Raw genomic sequence first — 15,086 nt, 5'->3', positions numbered from 1 at the left:
GAACTCAACGCACTACAATCCATCAATTCAAGGCAGACTGTAAGACCTGTGCCACGACGATCAGGTTGGATCGCTCCACCTGGAGGGCTGGCAAAGTTTAATGTTGATGCTGTAGTGGGGAGAGGAAGAAGACATGGAGCTGTAGCTGCGATTTCCAGAGATTCAGCTGGTCACTTCTTAGGAGCCTCGGCAGTGGTCTTCAGAGGCATATCTGAACCGGCGACTCTCGAATGCATGGCGATCAGGGAGGCACTAGCTCTAGCTGATGATTTGAACGTGGCAAACATCCAAGTGGCCTCGGATGCGAAGGTGGTGGTACAGATATCCAAGGAAATAATCCAACAGAGTATGGAGCAATCATACATGAAATAATAGAGCATACATTAGCTTTCCAAGTATGTAATATTTCTCACGAATTTAGGAGCTCGAATATCGAAGCTCACAAGCTCGCGAAGCATGCATTATCCCTTCCGGCTGGCCGACATGTTTGGTTGGGACAGCCGGACGATCTCTCTTTCGTCCCTGTAAACATTGTGACGTCTGAATAAAAAGCTTCGGAGTTTGTCTCAATTTTTTTAAAAAAAGAATGTTCTTGCCGAGCATGCTGTGTTTCATGTAATTTAAAAAAGTCAGATCATTTTTTAAAACATTCATGTAATTTAAAAATCGTTACATGCAAAATATACAATTAGAAAAATATTCATGAAATTAAAAAGGGTTTTTGAAACATTTTTCAAAAACAGTTTGAAACGTGAAAAAAGGTTCATGAGATTCAAAAGTGTTCGAACCATTTGAAAAATTCCTTGTAATTTAAAACATGTTTGATGAATTTTAATATGCTTATGTACTAATAAAATTATTCATTGAATTAAAAAGTGTTAGCAACATTTTTTAAAAACTATATTAATGTAGTTCAATTAATATTTGATTCAAATGTATGAAATTATAAAGATACTCATATAATTAAAATGTCATTCAAAAAGTGTCCCGACCATTTCGAAAAAGAATCTTGTAATTTCAAACTATTCAATGTATTTTAAAAATTACTTAGAAATTATAAAAATATTCATATTAATGAAAAAGATGTTCGACACATCTTTGAAAAATATTCATGCAACTAGAAAGTGTTTGGAGCATTCTAAAAATTATATGTAATTGAAAAAAATCAATTTGTTAAAAATAGGTGATTAGAAAAGTAATTATGCGATTAAGAAATGTTTGAGAGAAAAAAAATCACATAATTAAAAAGTTGGTTGAATCATTTAAGGATGTTCATGTAATTTAAAAGGCGTCGGATGCATTTTTATAATGTTTATGCAATTAAAAAATATTAGTGTAATTACAAAAAGTGTTCGGCACATTTTTTTGGAAGAATCTTCATGTCATTTAAAAAACAGTTCGACACATTTTTGACCAAAATATTCATGTAATTAAAAAAGTGTTAGATGTATTTTCATCATTGTCTATGAATCCTTGTCGGTACACCCGGGAAGGCAGAGAGGGAGGCCTCCAAACCCCACCGCCCGCTAGTCCGCCATCGGTGAGCCTCGTCGTTGCCACCTCTCCCTCTCTCTCTCTCTCTCTCACACACACACACACATTGTGAGAAAACGATTAATATTTGAGAGGTAGGCCCCACCTGTCAGCATCCAAATGTTATAACGTGCCAAGTCACGAATACGTTTTCCCTCAAGGAAAGCATAATGCCTTTTTTGTTATAGGCATATACCCCTTTGTTGACTAAAGGCGTATTTCTGAGTGTGTTGTGTAGTTTGGGCCGGCCAGTTTTGGCCCATATGAACAATATCCTTATCATTTTTCCAAATTCAGACAAATTCAGAAAATTATACTTAAATTTCCACAACTCCAAATCCATTAATTCAATTTTCCTAAATTCATCTGACTCTTTCAATGGTACTAATTTTGTAATTTTAGGAGTCCCCGGTATGCCATGTTTATTTATTGTGTTTTTTTCTGGCGAGTACAAAACGGACATTCTGAAGGACTTGAGGATGTTCAAAAAGTGACCTGAGGACATTGAAGCCCTTGCTGAGCCTGGCAAACACTCACTTCAATCATGCTGAACGCATACATGCATTATACAGTTCAAAAAATATTGTTATGCATAAAAGACTATTTTTGAGAAAATTTTATATTGGTAGTTGGATTAGGTATGTCCCATTTGCTTCATGGTAATGACACCCCTTTGATATTGCTAATACCATATGTGGGGACCCCGACCTAGCTGACAGAAGCCTCCTCGTGCGTCCTACATCGAGCACATAGTTGAACTGATATCAAAAGAACACCCATACATACCGAGCTTATCCGTACATATTTGCGCCCATTTGGCCAGGGTGATGAACAACACTTCAACAGTTTGGTCAATGGGACCCAATTTAGAACTTGCCTCTAAAACACTATGGATGCTCTAACAGAACACCTTGCGACATAGTATTTCAGGCAACAAGGGTGCCGAAGTCATTGACATTCGCGATGGGAACCGAGGAAGAAACTTCGTTAGATGGTAAACCATGTTAGGGTGTTAGGATTTAGGTTGGGGTGGGGGGGGGGGGGGGTGAGGGCTGGATGGCAAAAGTGGAAGTGTTTTGTTTAATAGTAGATTGAATTGTGCTACAAATGTAGTTACTTTACTCCATTGACAAACGGTACCCAACGGGGGAAACATTTGTGCCTCCTAGGTGAACAGTGAAATTGTAAAAAAAGAAAGTTTAGCGCTTTCCAAAGAAAAAACAATTGTTATGCATGTTCATGTTTTTTATCTGCGTGCAAAGTTTCGTGAACAAATAAGTTTGTAATCCGGGCAAAAGAAAACTGTACTCTAGAAGGGCTTTTTTAGGAGTAGTAACTTTTTTTTTCTTAGTACAGTTTACGCTCATGTTTTTTTCATGAAAATTCAGACATGGAAAGGGACATGAACATATACATGTCAATATCTCAGTTTTGTTTATTTTTTCACCTGGGAACATATGCTCCTTGGAGCCGTTTTGAATATTCATAAAGTTCAGATTTATTTTTCTTAGCACGGTTCACAATACTACTGTTTTTTCCAGGAAAATTCACAGACACAAACATATACGTTTCAATTTTTTTGACATTCATAATTTTACCTTTTTTTTCATCCGGGAACATGTGCTCCTTGGAACCATTTTTGAATATGAAAATACTAACGCCCATACGTGTGGGCGTCTGGCAACTCGCCCACATGCATGGATCCTCGTTCAATCAATTCTGCACGAATCTTGGTGCGTTCTAGCAGTTTTTGTGTGCCACGTAGGACTGGGTTGGTGTGTGGGCATTCGTCCGGTCGCCCACACGTTCTTTTTCACCACACGGGGGGCTGATGTATGGGCGTTTAGCAATTCGCCCACACCAGTTTTCACACACGTAGAGGGGCTGGTGTGTGGGCGTTTATCACTTCGCCCACACGCCCGTCTCCTCGCTCACACCCAAGATCGTCAGTTGCCATGTGTTTCTGCATGGTACATGGCAACTGCCCTAGCTTTGCTTGTAAGCAGACGACAACTCTCTTTTATCCGAGTTGTCATGTGTTGCGTGGTACATGCCAACTGCCCTAGCGTGCACGTAAGCATATGACAACTCTTTCTTTTACGTGGCAACTGCCCTAGCGTGCTTGTGAGCACATGACAACTCCCTTTTTTATTCGAACATGTTTTTTTGTCATGCCTTTTTTGTAGTGCTACATGGCAACTGTCTAGTGTTAGTAGGTGGCAACTCCTAAATTTTTGAAATCATGACAACTGCAGCAGACCAGATCATACATGACAATTGTAGTTGTCCGACGTGGCAACTGTAGTTCAGCGACATGATAACTGCAGTTAAATGAACATGAAAGAGGGTCCAGACCATGACAACTGCGGGGACGCGTGCTGACTGCCACGCGGCGTGCGGGACCATAAGATAGGAGGCCTGACATATAGGCGTGTGAGCGTTATCTATTTTGCCCACAGATAGGCATGTGAGAGGGTCCGCGAGGAAAAAAGAGACGTGTGTGCATTACTTGTTTTGCCCATACATAGACGTGTGGGCTGATCCTTTGAAACACCACACAAAATATGTGGGCAGACCCTTTAACGACCACACGGGTGGGTGTTATCGGCGTCCTTCGAATATCCGTAGAGGTCAGTTTTCTCTTTCATCTGAATTTTTTTGAGAAAAACGTAAGGCCCATTGAGTAACAATAGGTGCCAAAGCCCATTTCCTCGAACGAAATTGCGAAGGCCCGTGTGTAGAAGAGTCCCGATCCATAACCTTTCCCAGAATAGAAAGGTTCGTCGTCCTCGCGTTCCCCTCCTCCACTCCCCACTCCATCCCTGCCGAATCCCACTAGCTCTGCACGGCGATACGCAAGAAGCTCGCCGTCGTCCAGCGCCTCCCAGATCGTGGCCGACACGACGCACGGGCACCACCACCTGAAGATCGACGGCTACTCGATCACCAAGGCCACCCTGCCCACGGGGGAGTTCATCAAGTCTCAGCCTTTCTCCGTCGGCGGCCGCCGCTGGGCCATCCAGTACTACCCCAACGGCGACCCGTCGTCGCACAAGGGCCACATCTCCCTCCACCTCGTCCTCGACGACGACGTCGCCGGAGAAGTGCGCGCGCAAGTCCAGTTCCGCTTTAAGGCGGAAAAGAAGCACGCGCTCTCCTTTCTCAAGAACTGGGGCCGTAAGCCCGCGCCGCTGAAGTTCGGCAGGGTGGAGGCCGGCGAAGCTGGTGTCTGGGAGTGTCCGAATTTCGTCAAGAGGAAGACCCTGGAGGAATCGGACCATCTCAAGGACGATTCGTTCACCATCCGCTGCGACATCATCGTCGTCAACGAGTTCCGCGCCGATGGGGGCCCGCCGCGGGCCGCCGCGCCAAGATCCATCCCTGTGCCCCCGTCCGACCTCGGGAAGCAGCTCGGCGACCTCCTCGCGGCCGACAAGGGCGCCGACGTCGTCTTCGAGGTCGGCGGCGAGATGTTCGCCGCGCACCGGTGGCTGCTCGCGGCCCGGTCGCCGGTCTTGAGCGCGGAGCTCTTCGGCTCGATGAGGGAGAGCGGCGCCGCCGGCGCGGTCCGCGTGGCCGACATGGAGGCGCAGGTCTTCAAGGCGCTGCTCCGCTTCATGTACACGGACTCATGGCCGCTGGAGACGGTGGAAGAAGAGGAATTCGCCATGGCCCAGCATCTGCTCGTGGCGGCTGATAAGTACCGCATGGAAAGGCTCAAGCTGATCTGCGAGGACAAGCTGTGCAAGAACATCGCGGCGGGCACGGCGGCGAGCATCCTGGCGTTAGCTGAGGTGCACCACTGCCATGAGCTCAAAGGTGCATGCTTCCATTTCCTTGGCTCTCCGAAGAACCTGACGGCAGCCATGGCCGGCGACGACTTCGAGAATCTGCGCTCAAGCTTCCCCTCTCTTGTCAAGGAGTTGATTGCCAAGTGCTCGATCGATGCCTCAGTTCAGTGATAGTTGATTCTTGATTGATCCTAGGATGCTTATTATATGCTTTGCAAGCTACTACTAGCTACATATGCATGCTCTCTCTTGTTTCAGCAATGGTACTCTGGCATTTAGTTTTCTTGTCATGTTCAAAAAGACTACATCCTACTATCATTGCACTATGTGCAACCTTACCAATTAATCAGTAATGAAGAGCATTGTGAGTTATCAGATGACATTGCAGCTCAATCTCCATTTGTTCTGTTCTTGCTAACTCATTGTGTTCTCCTCTAATAAATAGTTTCGGGGAAATAACACATGAATCTTTCCTTCATGGTTTTACTAATCCAAGTCGCCTGCTATTTTCTTTTGTCCAAGTCAATATTTGAAAAGGGTGACCTCAATTTGCTGATGCACATATAACATTTTCACCCGGTTGCACTTTTAATGGAAGAACATTATTTGGGAGATATTATTACCATCAATCCTTGAGTTCGACATCATATAAGGTGGCATTGCAGTTGAATCTCCATTTGTTCTGCAAATATTTTTTTGGAGAAACGTCTGTTCTGCAAATTATATGGCTAACCCATTGTGTTCTCCTCTAATAAAGAGTTTCGTATAAATAACAAATGAATTTTTTCTTAATGGTTTTACTAATGCAAGTTGCCTGCAATTTTCTTTTGTCTAAGTCGATTTCTGAAAAGGGTGACTTCAATTTGCTGATGCACATATTACATTTTCACCCGGTTGCACTTTTAATGGAAGAACATTAGTTGGGAGATCTTACTACCGTCAATCCTTGAGTTCAACATTATGTATGATCTCCAGTTTGCACTCATTTTATTCCTTAATGGAGGAATTGATGATCTCGCAAAACCCATTGTCCGTTGGTGCAAAAGAATTTTCGCTTCTATCCAGCATTGTCGCCTTGTCGGTGGTGGTGGCATTGTTAAAGACTTTATCACAAAGTTAGAAACCAGTAAATTAGGATTTGTCATTTTTCTTCAGTAAACTATTACTCCCTCCCCCCAGAAAAAAAAACTATTACTCCCTCCGTTTCTAAATATTTGTCTTTCTAGAGGTTTCAACAAGTGACTACATCCAGAGCAAAATGAGTGAATCTACAGTCTAAAATATGTATATATATATCCGTATGTGATAGTCCATTTGAAATCTCTAAAAAGACAAATATTTAGGAACGGAGGAAGTACTTTTGAAGGTTTTCGACGAATCACGACGACATGACCCACTACAACATGTGTATTGATTTTGAATTATTTGAATTATCGGAAGCTATGATTTTGTCTTCCGTTATTATCTAGAAAAACACAACCTCTGATTGCATTTGAATGCGTTATTGACATGATGGATTTTCATACTCCCTGAATGGGCATAGTAAGCTTAACCTTTGAAGAGATTTCAGATCATATACACCCAGCGAAGTCTAATCTAAATTTAAACTGAAGCAGCAAGGGAAACACATAGGAGAAACCCACCTTGTCTCAAATTCTCACTTCATCCATTCAGTATTATAAAGAGAAATGCCCGGATAAAACAACACAGGCGGCCTCAGGTTATTCAGGTGTCCCGGCAACAATGCAGGTAACAAAAATTGAATGGTACCGGAGTTCTTATCCCAAAACATGCACCATGCTGTTCTGAGTTCAACACTAATTGCCATGACGCGGTAGCAAGAAGTTCAACTACGGTTTATTTCATTGCCATGGAGGCAGCAGGCATGTCAGTCAGCGTCTCCGTGTGTTAAAATATGTCACGTGCAGGTATTTTGTACTTATATAATTGTATGTGCTGATCATTATATAGAGAGACGTGGAAAGGCATTGCCCCACGAAAAACTCTAAACCCTTTTCTCAAACTTGGTATTAGAGCCAACCCTACCCTAGCCGCCGCTGCCGCCGCCGCAGTGCTTTTTCGTGGCCGCCGCGATGTCCACCTCCCCGGCCGCGACGTCCACGACCTCCTCCGCGCTCACCCTCACCGTCTCCGCCCCGGTCATCGCTCCACCCACGGCGTCGGCTCCCGTCCCCGTCCTTCCGCCCATCGCGGTCTCTCTGGACCACAACAATTTCATGCTATGGAGGGCTCTCGCCCTCCCCAACTTCGCCGAAGTTCGCCTCCACGGTTTCCTCGATGGCTCGGCCAGGGCGCCGGCAAGGACCGTGACGACAAGCACCGGTGACGCTGCTCGCACCGTGTCCAATCCCGAGTATGAGCAGTGGTGGACTCTTGATCAGAAGGTCCTCGGGCACCTCCTCGGTTCGATGAACGTCGAGATCTCCACGCAGCTGATTGGCTGCAGGTCGGCGACCGCAGCTTGGGCGGCTGTGCACACCATGTGCGTAATCTTCGGCGCCAGATCCAGGCGCTGAGGAAAGGAGACAGACCTGCCGGCGAGTACATGCAAAAGGTGAAGGCCTTCGCTGACTCGATGGCCGCCACCGGCTCTCCTCTTCGCGATGATGAGATCATCGACTACATGCCGACCGGGCTCGGTTCGGTGTTTAACCCTGTCACTGCTTCGATGAATTTCGCAGGCGAGCCTATCACGTTTCCTGCATTTTACTCGAGTATCCTTCACTACGAGGCCCTACAGCAGCAATCGGAGGTTGAGGATTGGCAGTTGAAAGGATCGAGAAGAGGTGTCTAGAGGGGGGGTGATTAGACCCTCAACAAACAAAGTTGGTAGTTTTTAAGTTTTTCAAGTTGAGGCGGTAGATTAACACAATTTCAAGCATACACATTACAATTCAAGCAAGCATGCAAAGAGTATATGAGCAGCGAAAAGTAAAGCATGCAAATTGCAAAAAAGTAAAGGGATGGGATTGGAGTGTGCAAATGCTATTGGAGACAAGGAGATTTTTGGCGCGGTTCCGATAGGTGGTGCTATCATATATCCACGTTGATGGAGACTTCAACCCACGAAGGGTAACGGTTGCGCGAGTCCACGGAAGGCTCCACCCACGAAGGGTCCACAAAGAAGCAACCTTATCTATCCCATCATGGCCATTGTCCACGAAGGACTTGCCTCACTAGGGTAGATCTTCACGAAGTAGGCGATCTCCTTGCCCTTAAAAACTCCTTGGTTCAACTCCACAATCTTGACAGAGGCTCCCAAGTGACACCTAACCAATCTATGAGACACCACTCTCCAAAAGGTAATAGATGTTGTGTTGTTGATGAACTCCTTGCTCTTGTGCTTCAAATGATAGTATCCCCAACACTCAGCTCTCTCTCTCACAAATTTGGCTATGGTGGAAAGATGATTTGAGTGGAAAGCAACTTGGGGAAGGCTAGAGATCAAGATTCATATGGTAGGATTGGAATATTTTGGCCTCAACACATGAGTAGGTGGTTCGCTCTCAGAAAATGAGTAGTGGAAGTGTAGGTTTGTTCTGATGGCTCTCTCCATGAATGAAGAGTGGGTGAAGGGGTATATTGTTGGGGAACGTAGTAATTTCAAAAAAATTCCTACGCACACGCAAGATCATGGTGATGCATAGCAACGAGAGGGGAGAGTGTTGTCTACGTACCCTCGTAGACCGAAAGCAGAAGCGTTAGCACAACGCGGTTGATGTAGTCGTACGTCTTCACGATCCGACCGATCAAGTACCGAACGTACGACACCTCCGAGTTCAGCACACTTTCAGCCTGATGACGTCCCTCAAACTCTGATCCAGCCGAGTGTTGAGGGAGAGTTTTGTCAGCACGACGGCGTGGTGACGATGTTGATGTTCTACTGACGCAGGGCTTCGCCTAAACACCGCTACAGTATTATCGAGGTGGACTATGGTGGAGGGGGGCACCGCACACGGCTAAGAGATCAAACAGATCAATTGTTGTTCTCCCTAGAGGTGCCCCCTACCCCCGTATATAAAGGATCAAGGGGGAGGGGGCGGCCGGCCAGGAGGAGGCACGCCAAGGAGGAGCCCTACTCCCACCGGGAGTAGGATTTACCCCCTTCCAAGTAGTAGGAGTAGGAGTCAAGGAAAGGGGGAAGAAAAGAGAAGGAAGGAGGGGGCGCAGCCCCTCCCCCTAGTCCAATTCGGACTAGGCCTTGGGGGGGCGCCCAGTGAAAGATCGAGGATGTCGCCTAGAGGGGGGGGGGTGAATAGGCGTTTTAAAATAATTACAGTTTAGGCTTGAACAAATGCGGAATAAGTTTAATCGGTTAATTTGACAAGCACAAAACCTACAACAACTAGGCTCACCTATGTGCACCAACAACTTATGCTAAGCAAGGTAAGCGACTATGTGATAGCAAGATATATGACAAAGAACAATATGGCTATCACAAAGTAAAATTCATAAGTAAAGGGCTCGGGTAAGAGATAACCGAGGCACGCAGAGACGACAATGTATCCCGAAGTTCACACCCTTGCGGATGCTAATCTCCATTTGGAGCGGTGTGGAGGCACAATGCTCCCCAAGAAGCCACTAGGGCCACCATAATCTCCTCACGCCCTCGCACAATGCAAGATGCCATGATTCCACTAAGGGAGCCTTGAGGGCGGTCACCGAACCCGTACAAATGGCGACCCTTGGGGGCGGTCACCGAACCCGTACACTTTGGCAACCCTTGGGGGCGGTCACCGGTACCCGTCAAATTTCTCGGGGCGATCTCCACAACCTAATTGGAGACCCCGACGCTTGCCCGGAGCTTTACACCACAATGATTGAGCTCCGAACACCACCAACCGTCTAGGGCGCCCAAGCACCCAAGAGGAACAAGCTCAAGGGCACCAAGCACCCAAGAGTAATAAGCTTCTCAACTTGTAACTTCCACGTATCGCGTGGAGAACTCAAACCGATGCACCAAATGCAATGGCAAGGGCACACGGAGTGCCCAAGTCCTTCTCTCCCAAATCCCACCAAAGCAACTAATGCTAGGGAGGAAAATGAGAGGAAGACCGAAAGAAGAACACGAAGAACTCCAAGATCTAGATCCAAGGGGTTCCCCTCACTAAGAGGAGAAAGTGATTGGTGGAAACGTGGATCTAGATCTCCTCTCTCTTTTCCCTCAAGAACTAGCAAGAATCATTGGAGGGATTGAGAGATAGCAAGCTCGAAGAAGGTCAACAATGGGGGAAGAACACGAGCTCAAAGGATCAGTCTCAATGGGGAAGAACACCCCCTTTTATAGGTGGGGAGAAAAACCAACCGTTATCCCCTCACTCAGCCCGCACAACGCGGTACTACCGTAGGGAGCTGCGGTACTACCGCGGTTGGCTGTGGTACTACCGCTGTAGGTTGCGGTACTACCGCATGTGCAGCTCTGGCCAGATGAAGGCCTGTTGCACAGGGCAACGAGCGGTAGAACCGCCGGAGCGGTACTACCACGCGCCCCTACGGTACTATCGTAAGGCAGGCAACACTAGGCGCAGAGAAAGCACGGACGTAAAAAATTACTTCGTACCTACTTCCACTGAGGGAGGACCTGCGCAAAACTCCGGCACGGTACTACAGCACATGAAGAGCGGTACTACCGCATAGGGCGCGGACGTAAAAAATTACATCCGCCCCTACTTCCGCTCATGCTGCTAAGCCTGGCCAGAGCCCACGGTACTACCGCGCTCGTGGCGCGGTACTACCGCGTAGGGCGCGGATGTAAAAAATTACATCCGCCCCTACTACCGCTCGAGCAGCTGCGCCTGGCCTGAGGCCACGGTACTACCGCTCCCACAGAGCGGTACTACCGCAAGGGCCTGCGGTACTACTGCTCCGGAGAGCAGTACTACCGCATGCCCCAGATCAGCAACACTAGGAGTCCTTCATTTTGCAGAGAAGACAACAGAGGGTAACAATAAAACCAGAACTGCCATAACTTCTGCAAATGAGCTCCGAATTGAGCAAACTCAAGCTTGTTGGATACAAGACAATGAGTAGCATCAAAACAGAGAGGATAGGAGAGGTATGCCAAACAAGAGAGGAGAGGAACCTCCAACAGAGAAGAACCGGCAGAACCTCCAACATCGAAAACATCATAGAAGATGCATGCAAACTCCGTTTTCGATGAACTCGAGCTTGTCATAAAAATGACCATAAGCTCCAAAACTCACAAGGAGAAGAACCAAACAAGAACCAATAAAGATGATGCAAGGATGCAATGGTTTGAGCTCTCTACGAATGATATGATCAAGCAACTCATCAAGAGCCCCCTGAGGGAGTCCTGGATTAGGGGGTGTCCGGATGGCCGGACTATGACCTTTGGCCGGACTCCCAGACTATGAAGATACAAGATTGAAGACTTCATCCCGTGTCCGGATAGGGACTTTCCTTGGCGTGGAAGGCAAGCTTGGCGATACGATCTGAAGATCTCCTCCCATTGTAACCGACTCTGTGTAACCCTAGCCCTCTCCGGTGTCTATATAAACCGGAGAGTTTTAGTCCGTAGGAAGAACAACAATCATACCATAGGCTAGCTTCTAGGGTTTAGCCTCTCTGATCTTGTGGTAGATCAACTCTTGTAATACCCATACCATCAATATTAATCAAGTAGGAGTAGGCTTTTACCTCCACCGAGAGGGCCCGAACCTGGGTAAAAACATCGTGTCCCTTGTCTCCTGTTACCATCCGCCTAGACGCACAGTTCGGGACGCCCTACCCGAGATCTGCCGGTTTTGACACCGACATTGGTGCTTTCATTGAGAGTTCCTCTGTGTCGTCGCCCTTAGGCCCGATGGCTTCTTTGATCACCAACCACGACGCAGTCCAGGGCGAGACTTTTCTCCCCGGACAAATCTTCGTATTCGGCGGCTTTGCACTGTGGGCCAACTCGTTTGGCCACCTGGAGTAGATCGAAAGCTACGCCCCTGGCCATCATGTCAGATTTGGAAGCTTAAACTACACGGCCGACATTCGCGGGGACTTGATCTTCGACGAATTCGAGCCACGGCCGAGCGCGCCGCACTATCTCGATGGACATGATCTAGCTCTGCCGCCGGACAGCGCCTAGAGTGCCGCTCAGGAGTCCGATCTGATCGTTAGTTCGGAGCCGACCGCGCTAACCAGGGACGGACGGTTGGACGCCGCCCCGGGAGCCGCAATCTCTACGGCGATAGAGCCGAATACCAGCCTAGTCCTTTGCAAGGCCCATGACTCCAAGGTGCCGGACTCCGCTCCGGACTCCGAATCTTCCGCACCCCTTCTGATCGAACCCGATTGGGCTCCGATCATGGAGTTCACTGCCGCGGACGTCTTTCAGCACTCGCCCTTTGGCGATATCCTGAACTCCCTAAAGTCTCTCTCTTTGTTAGGAGAGCCCTGGCTGGACTATGGTCAGCAGGGTTGGGATACGGAGGACGAATAAATTCGAAACCCACCCACCACCCACTTTGTAGCCACTGTCGATGATTTAACCGACATGCTCGACTTTGACTCAGAAGACATCGACGGTATGGACGCCGATGAAGGAGACGACCAAGAACCAGCACCTATAGGGAACAGGAAAGCCACCTCGTCGTATGACATATACATGGTGGACACCCCCAAAGCAGGGGATGGCGAGGAACAAATGGAGGATGATCCCTCCAGGAAGCAACCCAGGCGCCGACGTCAGCAGCGCCGCTCTAAATCCCGCCAAAGCAAGAACGGTGAATCCGGCACCGGAGATAACAACACGCCGGACAGTGCCGAAGATAACCCCCTCCAGCAGGATTCAGTGCAGGAGGACGAAGGAGCCAGCCCTTAGGAGAGAGCAGCCGACAGAGAGGTTGAGGACGATAACTATATGTCTCCCTCCGAAGACGAGGCAAGCCTCGACGACGACGAATTCGTCGTGCCAGAGGATCCCGTCGAACAAGAGCGTTTCAAACGCAGGCTTATGGCCACGGCACGCAGCCTCAAGAAAAAATAGCAGCAGCTTAGAGATGACCAAGACTTGCTAGCCGACAGATGGACCGAAGTCCTGGCGGCCGAAGAGTATAAACTCGAGCGCCCCTCCAAGAGCTACCCAAAGCGCAGGCTGCTACCCCAACTTGAGGAGGAAGCCACTAGACCTACATTACCAGCATACGATGCGCCCGATCGGCCATCCCGTGGCCGCGACAGAGAGACCTTCGGGCCCTCGACCCAAGCCGCACCCCGGCACCGCTCAAAACATAACAGAGTACGGGGAGACGTAGCAGATCTGCGAGACATACTGGAGGACAAGGCAAGGCAAACAAGATCGATCTACGGATCGCGTGGGCGACCCACATCATGTGATGATAAGCGTCACACTGGATATGATAAATACAGCGAGGCCGAATACAACAGACCGAGCTCATCCGAGCTGCGCCGCGATATAGCCCAGTACAGGGGTGCCACACACCCACTATGCTTCACAGATGAAGTAATGGATCATCAAATCCCCAAGGGTTTCAAGCCCGTAAACATTGAATCATATGACGGCACAACTGATCCCGCGGTATGGATCGAGGACTACCTCCTTCATATCCACATGGCCCGCGGTGATGATCTACACGCCATCAAATACCTCCCGCTCAAGCTTAAAGGACCAGCTCGACATTGGCTTAACAGCCTGCCAGCAGAGTCAATTAGTTGCTGGGAGGACCTGGAATCCGCATTCCTCGACAACTTCCAGGGCACTTACGTGCGACCACCAGACGCCGATGACCTAAGCCACATAATCCAGCAGCCAGAGGAATCGGCCAGGCAATTCTAGACACGGTTCCTCACCAAGAAAAATCAAATAGTCGACTGTCCGGACGCCGAGGCCCTTGCTGCCTTCAGGCACAACATCCGAGACGAATGGCTTGCCCGACACCTAGGACAGGAAAAGCCGAAATCTATGGCAGCCCTCACGACACTCATGACCCGCTTCTGCACGGGCGAAGACAGCTGGCTAGCTCGTAGCAATAACATAACCAAGAGTCCTGGTAATTCGGATACCAAGGACAAAAATGGCAGGTCACGTCGCAACAAGCACAAGCGCCGCATTAATGGCGACAATACTGAGGATACGACAGTCAATGCCAGATTCAGAGGCTCTAAACCCGGTCAGCGGAAGAAGACATTCAAAAGAAACCCTCCGGGCCCATCCAACTTAGAACGGATACTCGATCGCTTGTGCCAGATACACGGAACCCCCGAACAACCAGCCAACCACACCAACAAGGACTGTTGGGTGTTCAAGCAGGCAGGCAAGTTAAGTGCCGAAACCAGAGACAAGGGGCTGCGTAGCAATGACGAGGAGGAGCCCCGGCCACCGAACAACAGAGGACAGAAGGGCTTCCCCCCGCAAGTGCGGACGATGAACATGATATACACAACCCACATCCCCAAAAGGGAGCGGAAGCGTGCCCTCAAGGACGTCTATGCGTTGGAGCCAGTCGCCCCAAAGTTCAACCCATGGTCCTCCTGCCCGATCACCTTTGATCGACGGGACCACCCCACTAGCATCCGTCACGGCGGATTCGCCGCATTGGTCCTAGACCCAATCATTGACGGATTTCACCTCACTAGAGTCCTCATGGACGGCGGCAGTAGCCTGAACCTGCTTTATCAAGATACAGTGCAAAAAATGAGTGTAGATCCCTCACGGATTAAACCCACAAAGAGAACCTTTAAAGGCGTCATACCAGGTGTAGAAGCCAG

The 15,086-nt window shown here is 48.3% G+C and overlaps 1 protein-coding gene across 1 annotated transcript; it reads left to right on the top strand.

Annotated features, from left to right (window-relative positions):
* The first annotated feature begins 234 nt into the window (after nucleotides 1-234).
* Nucleotides 235-5,696, top strand: LOC123067409 (BTB/POZ and MATH domain-containing protein 1). Its single transcript, XM_044490215.1, has 2 exons — nucleotides 235-315; nucleotides 4,308-5,696. The coding sequence occupies exons 1-2, from the start codon at nucleotides 235-237 to the stop codon at nucleotides 5,493-5,495; spliced, it is 1,269 nt and encodes a 422-aa protein (XP_044346150.1). The 3' UTR covers nucleotides 5,496-5,696.
* The last annotated feature ends 9,390 nt before the right edge of the window (nucleotides 5,697-15,086 follow it).

The sequence above is a fragment of the Triticum aestivum genome, chromosome 3B, assembly GCF_018294505.1.
Source record: "Triticum aestivum cultivar Chinese Spring chromosome 3B, IWGSC CS RefSeq v2.1, whole genome shotgun sequence".
NCBI lineage: Eukaryota > Viridiplantae > Streptophyta > Magnoliopsida > Poales > Poaceae > Triticum > Triticum aestivum.
The sequence above is the reverse complement of the archived record's forward strand: the minus strand, read 5'-3'. Positions and strand labels throughout refer to the sequence as shown.

Coding starts and splice junctions, on each gene's coding strand:
- LOC123067409 (XM_044490215.1), top strand. CDS start 235: ATGGCGATCAGGGAGGCACTAGCTCTAGCTGATGATTTGAACGTGGCA. Junction 316..4,307: donor CCTCGGATGCGAAGGTGGTG/GTACAGATATCC, acceptor TTCCCAGAATAG/AAAGGTTCGTCGTCCTCGCG.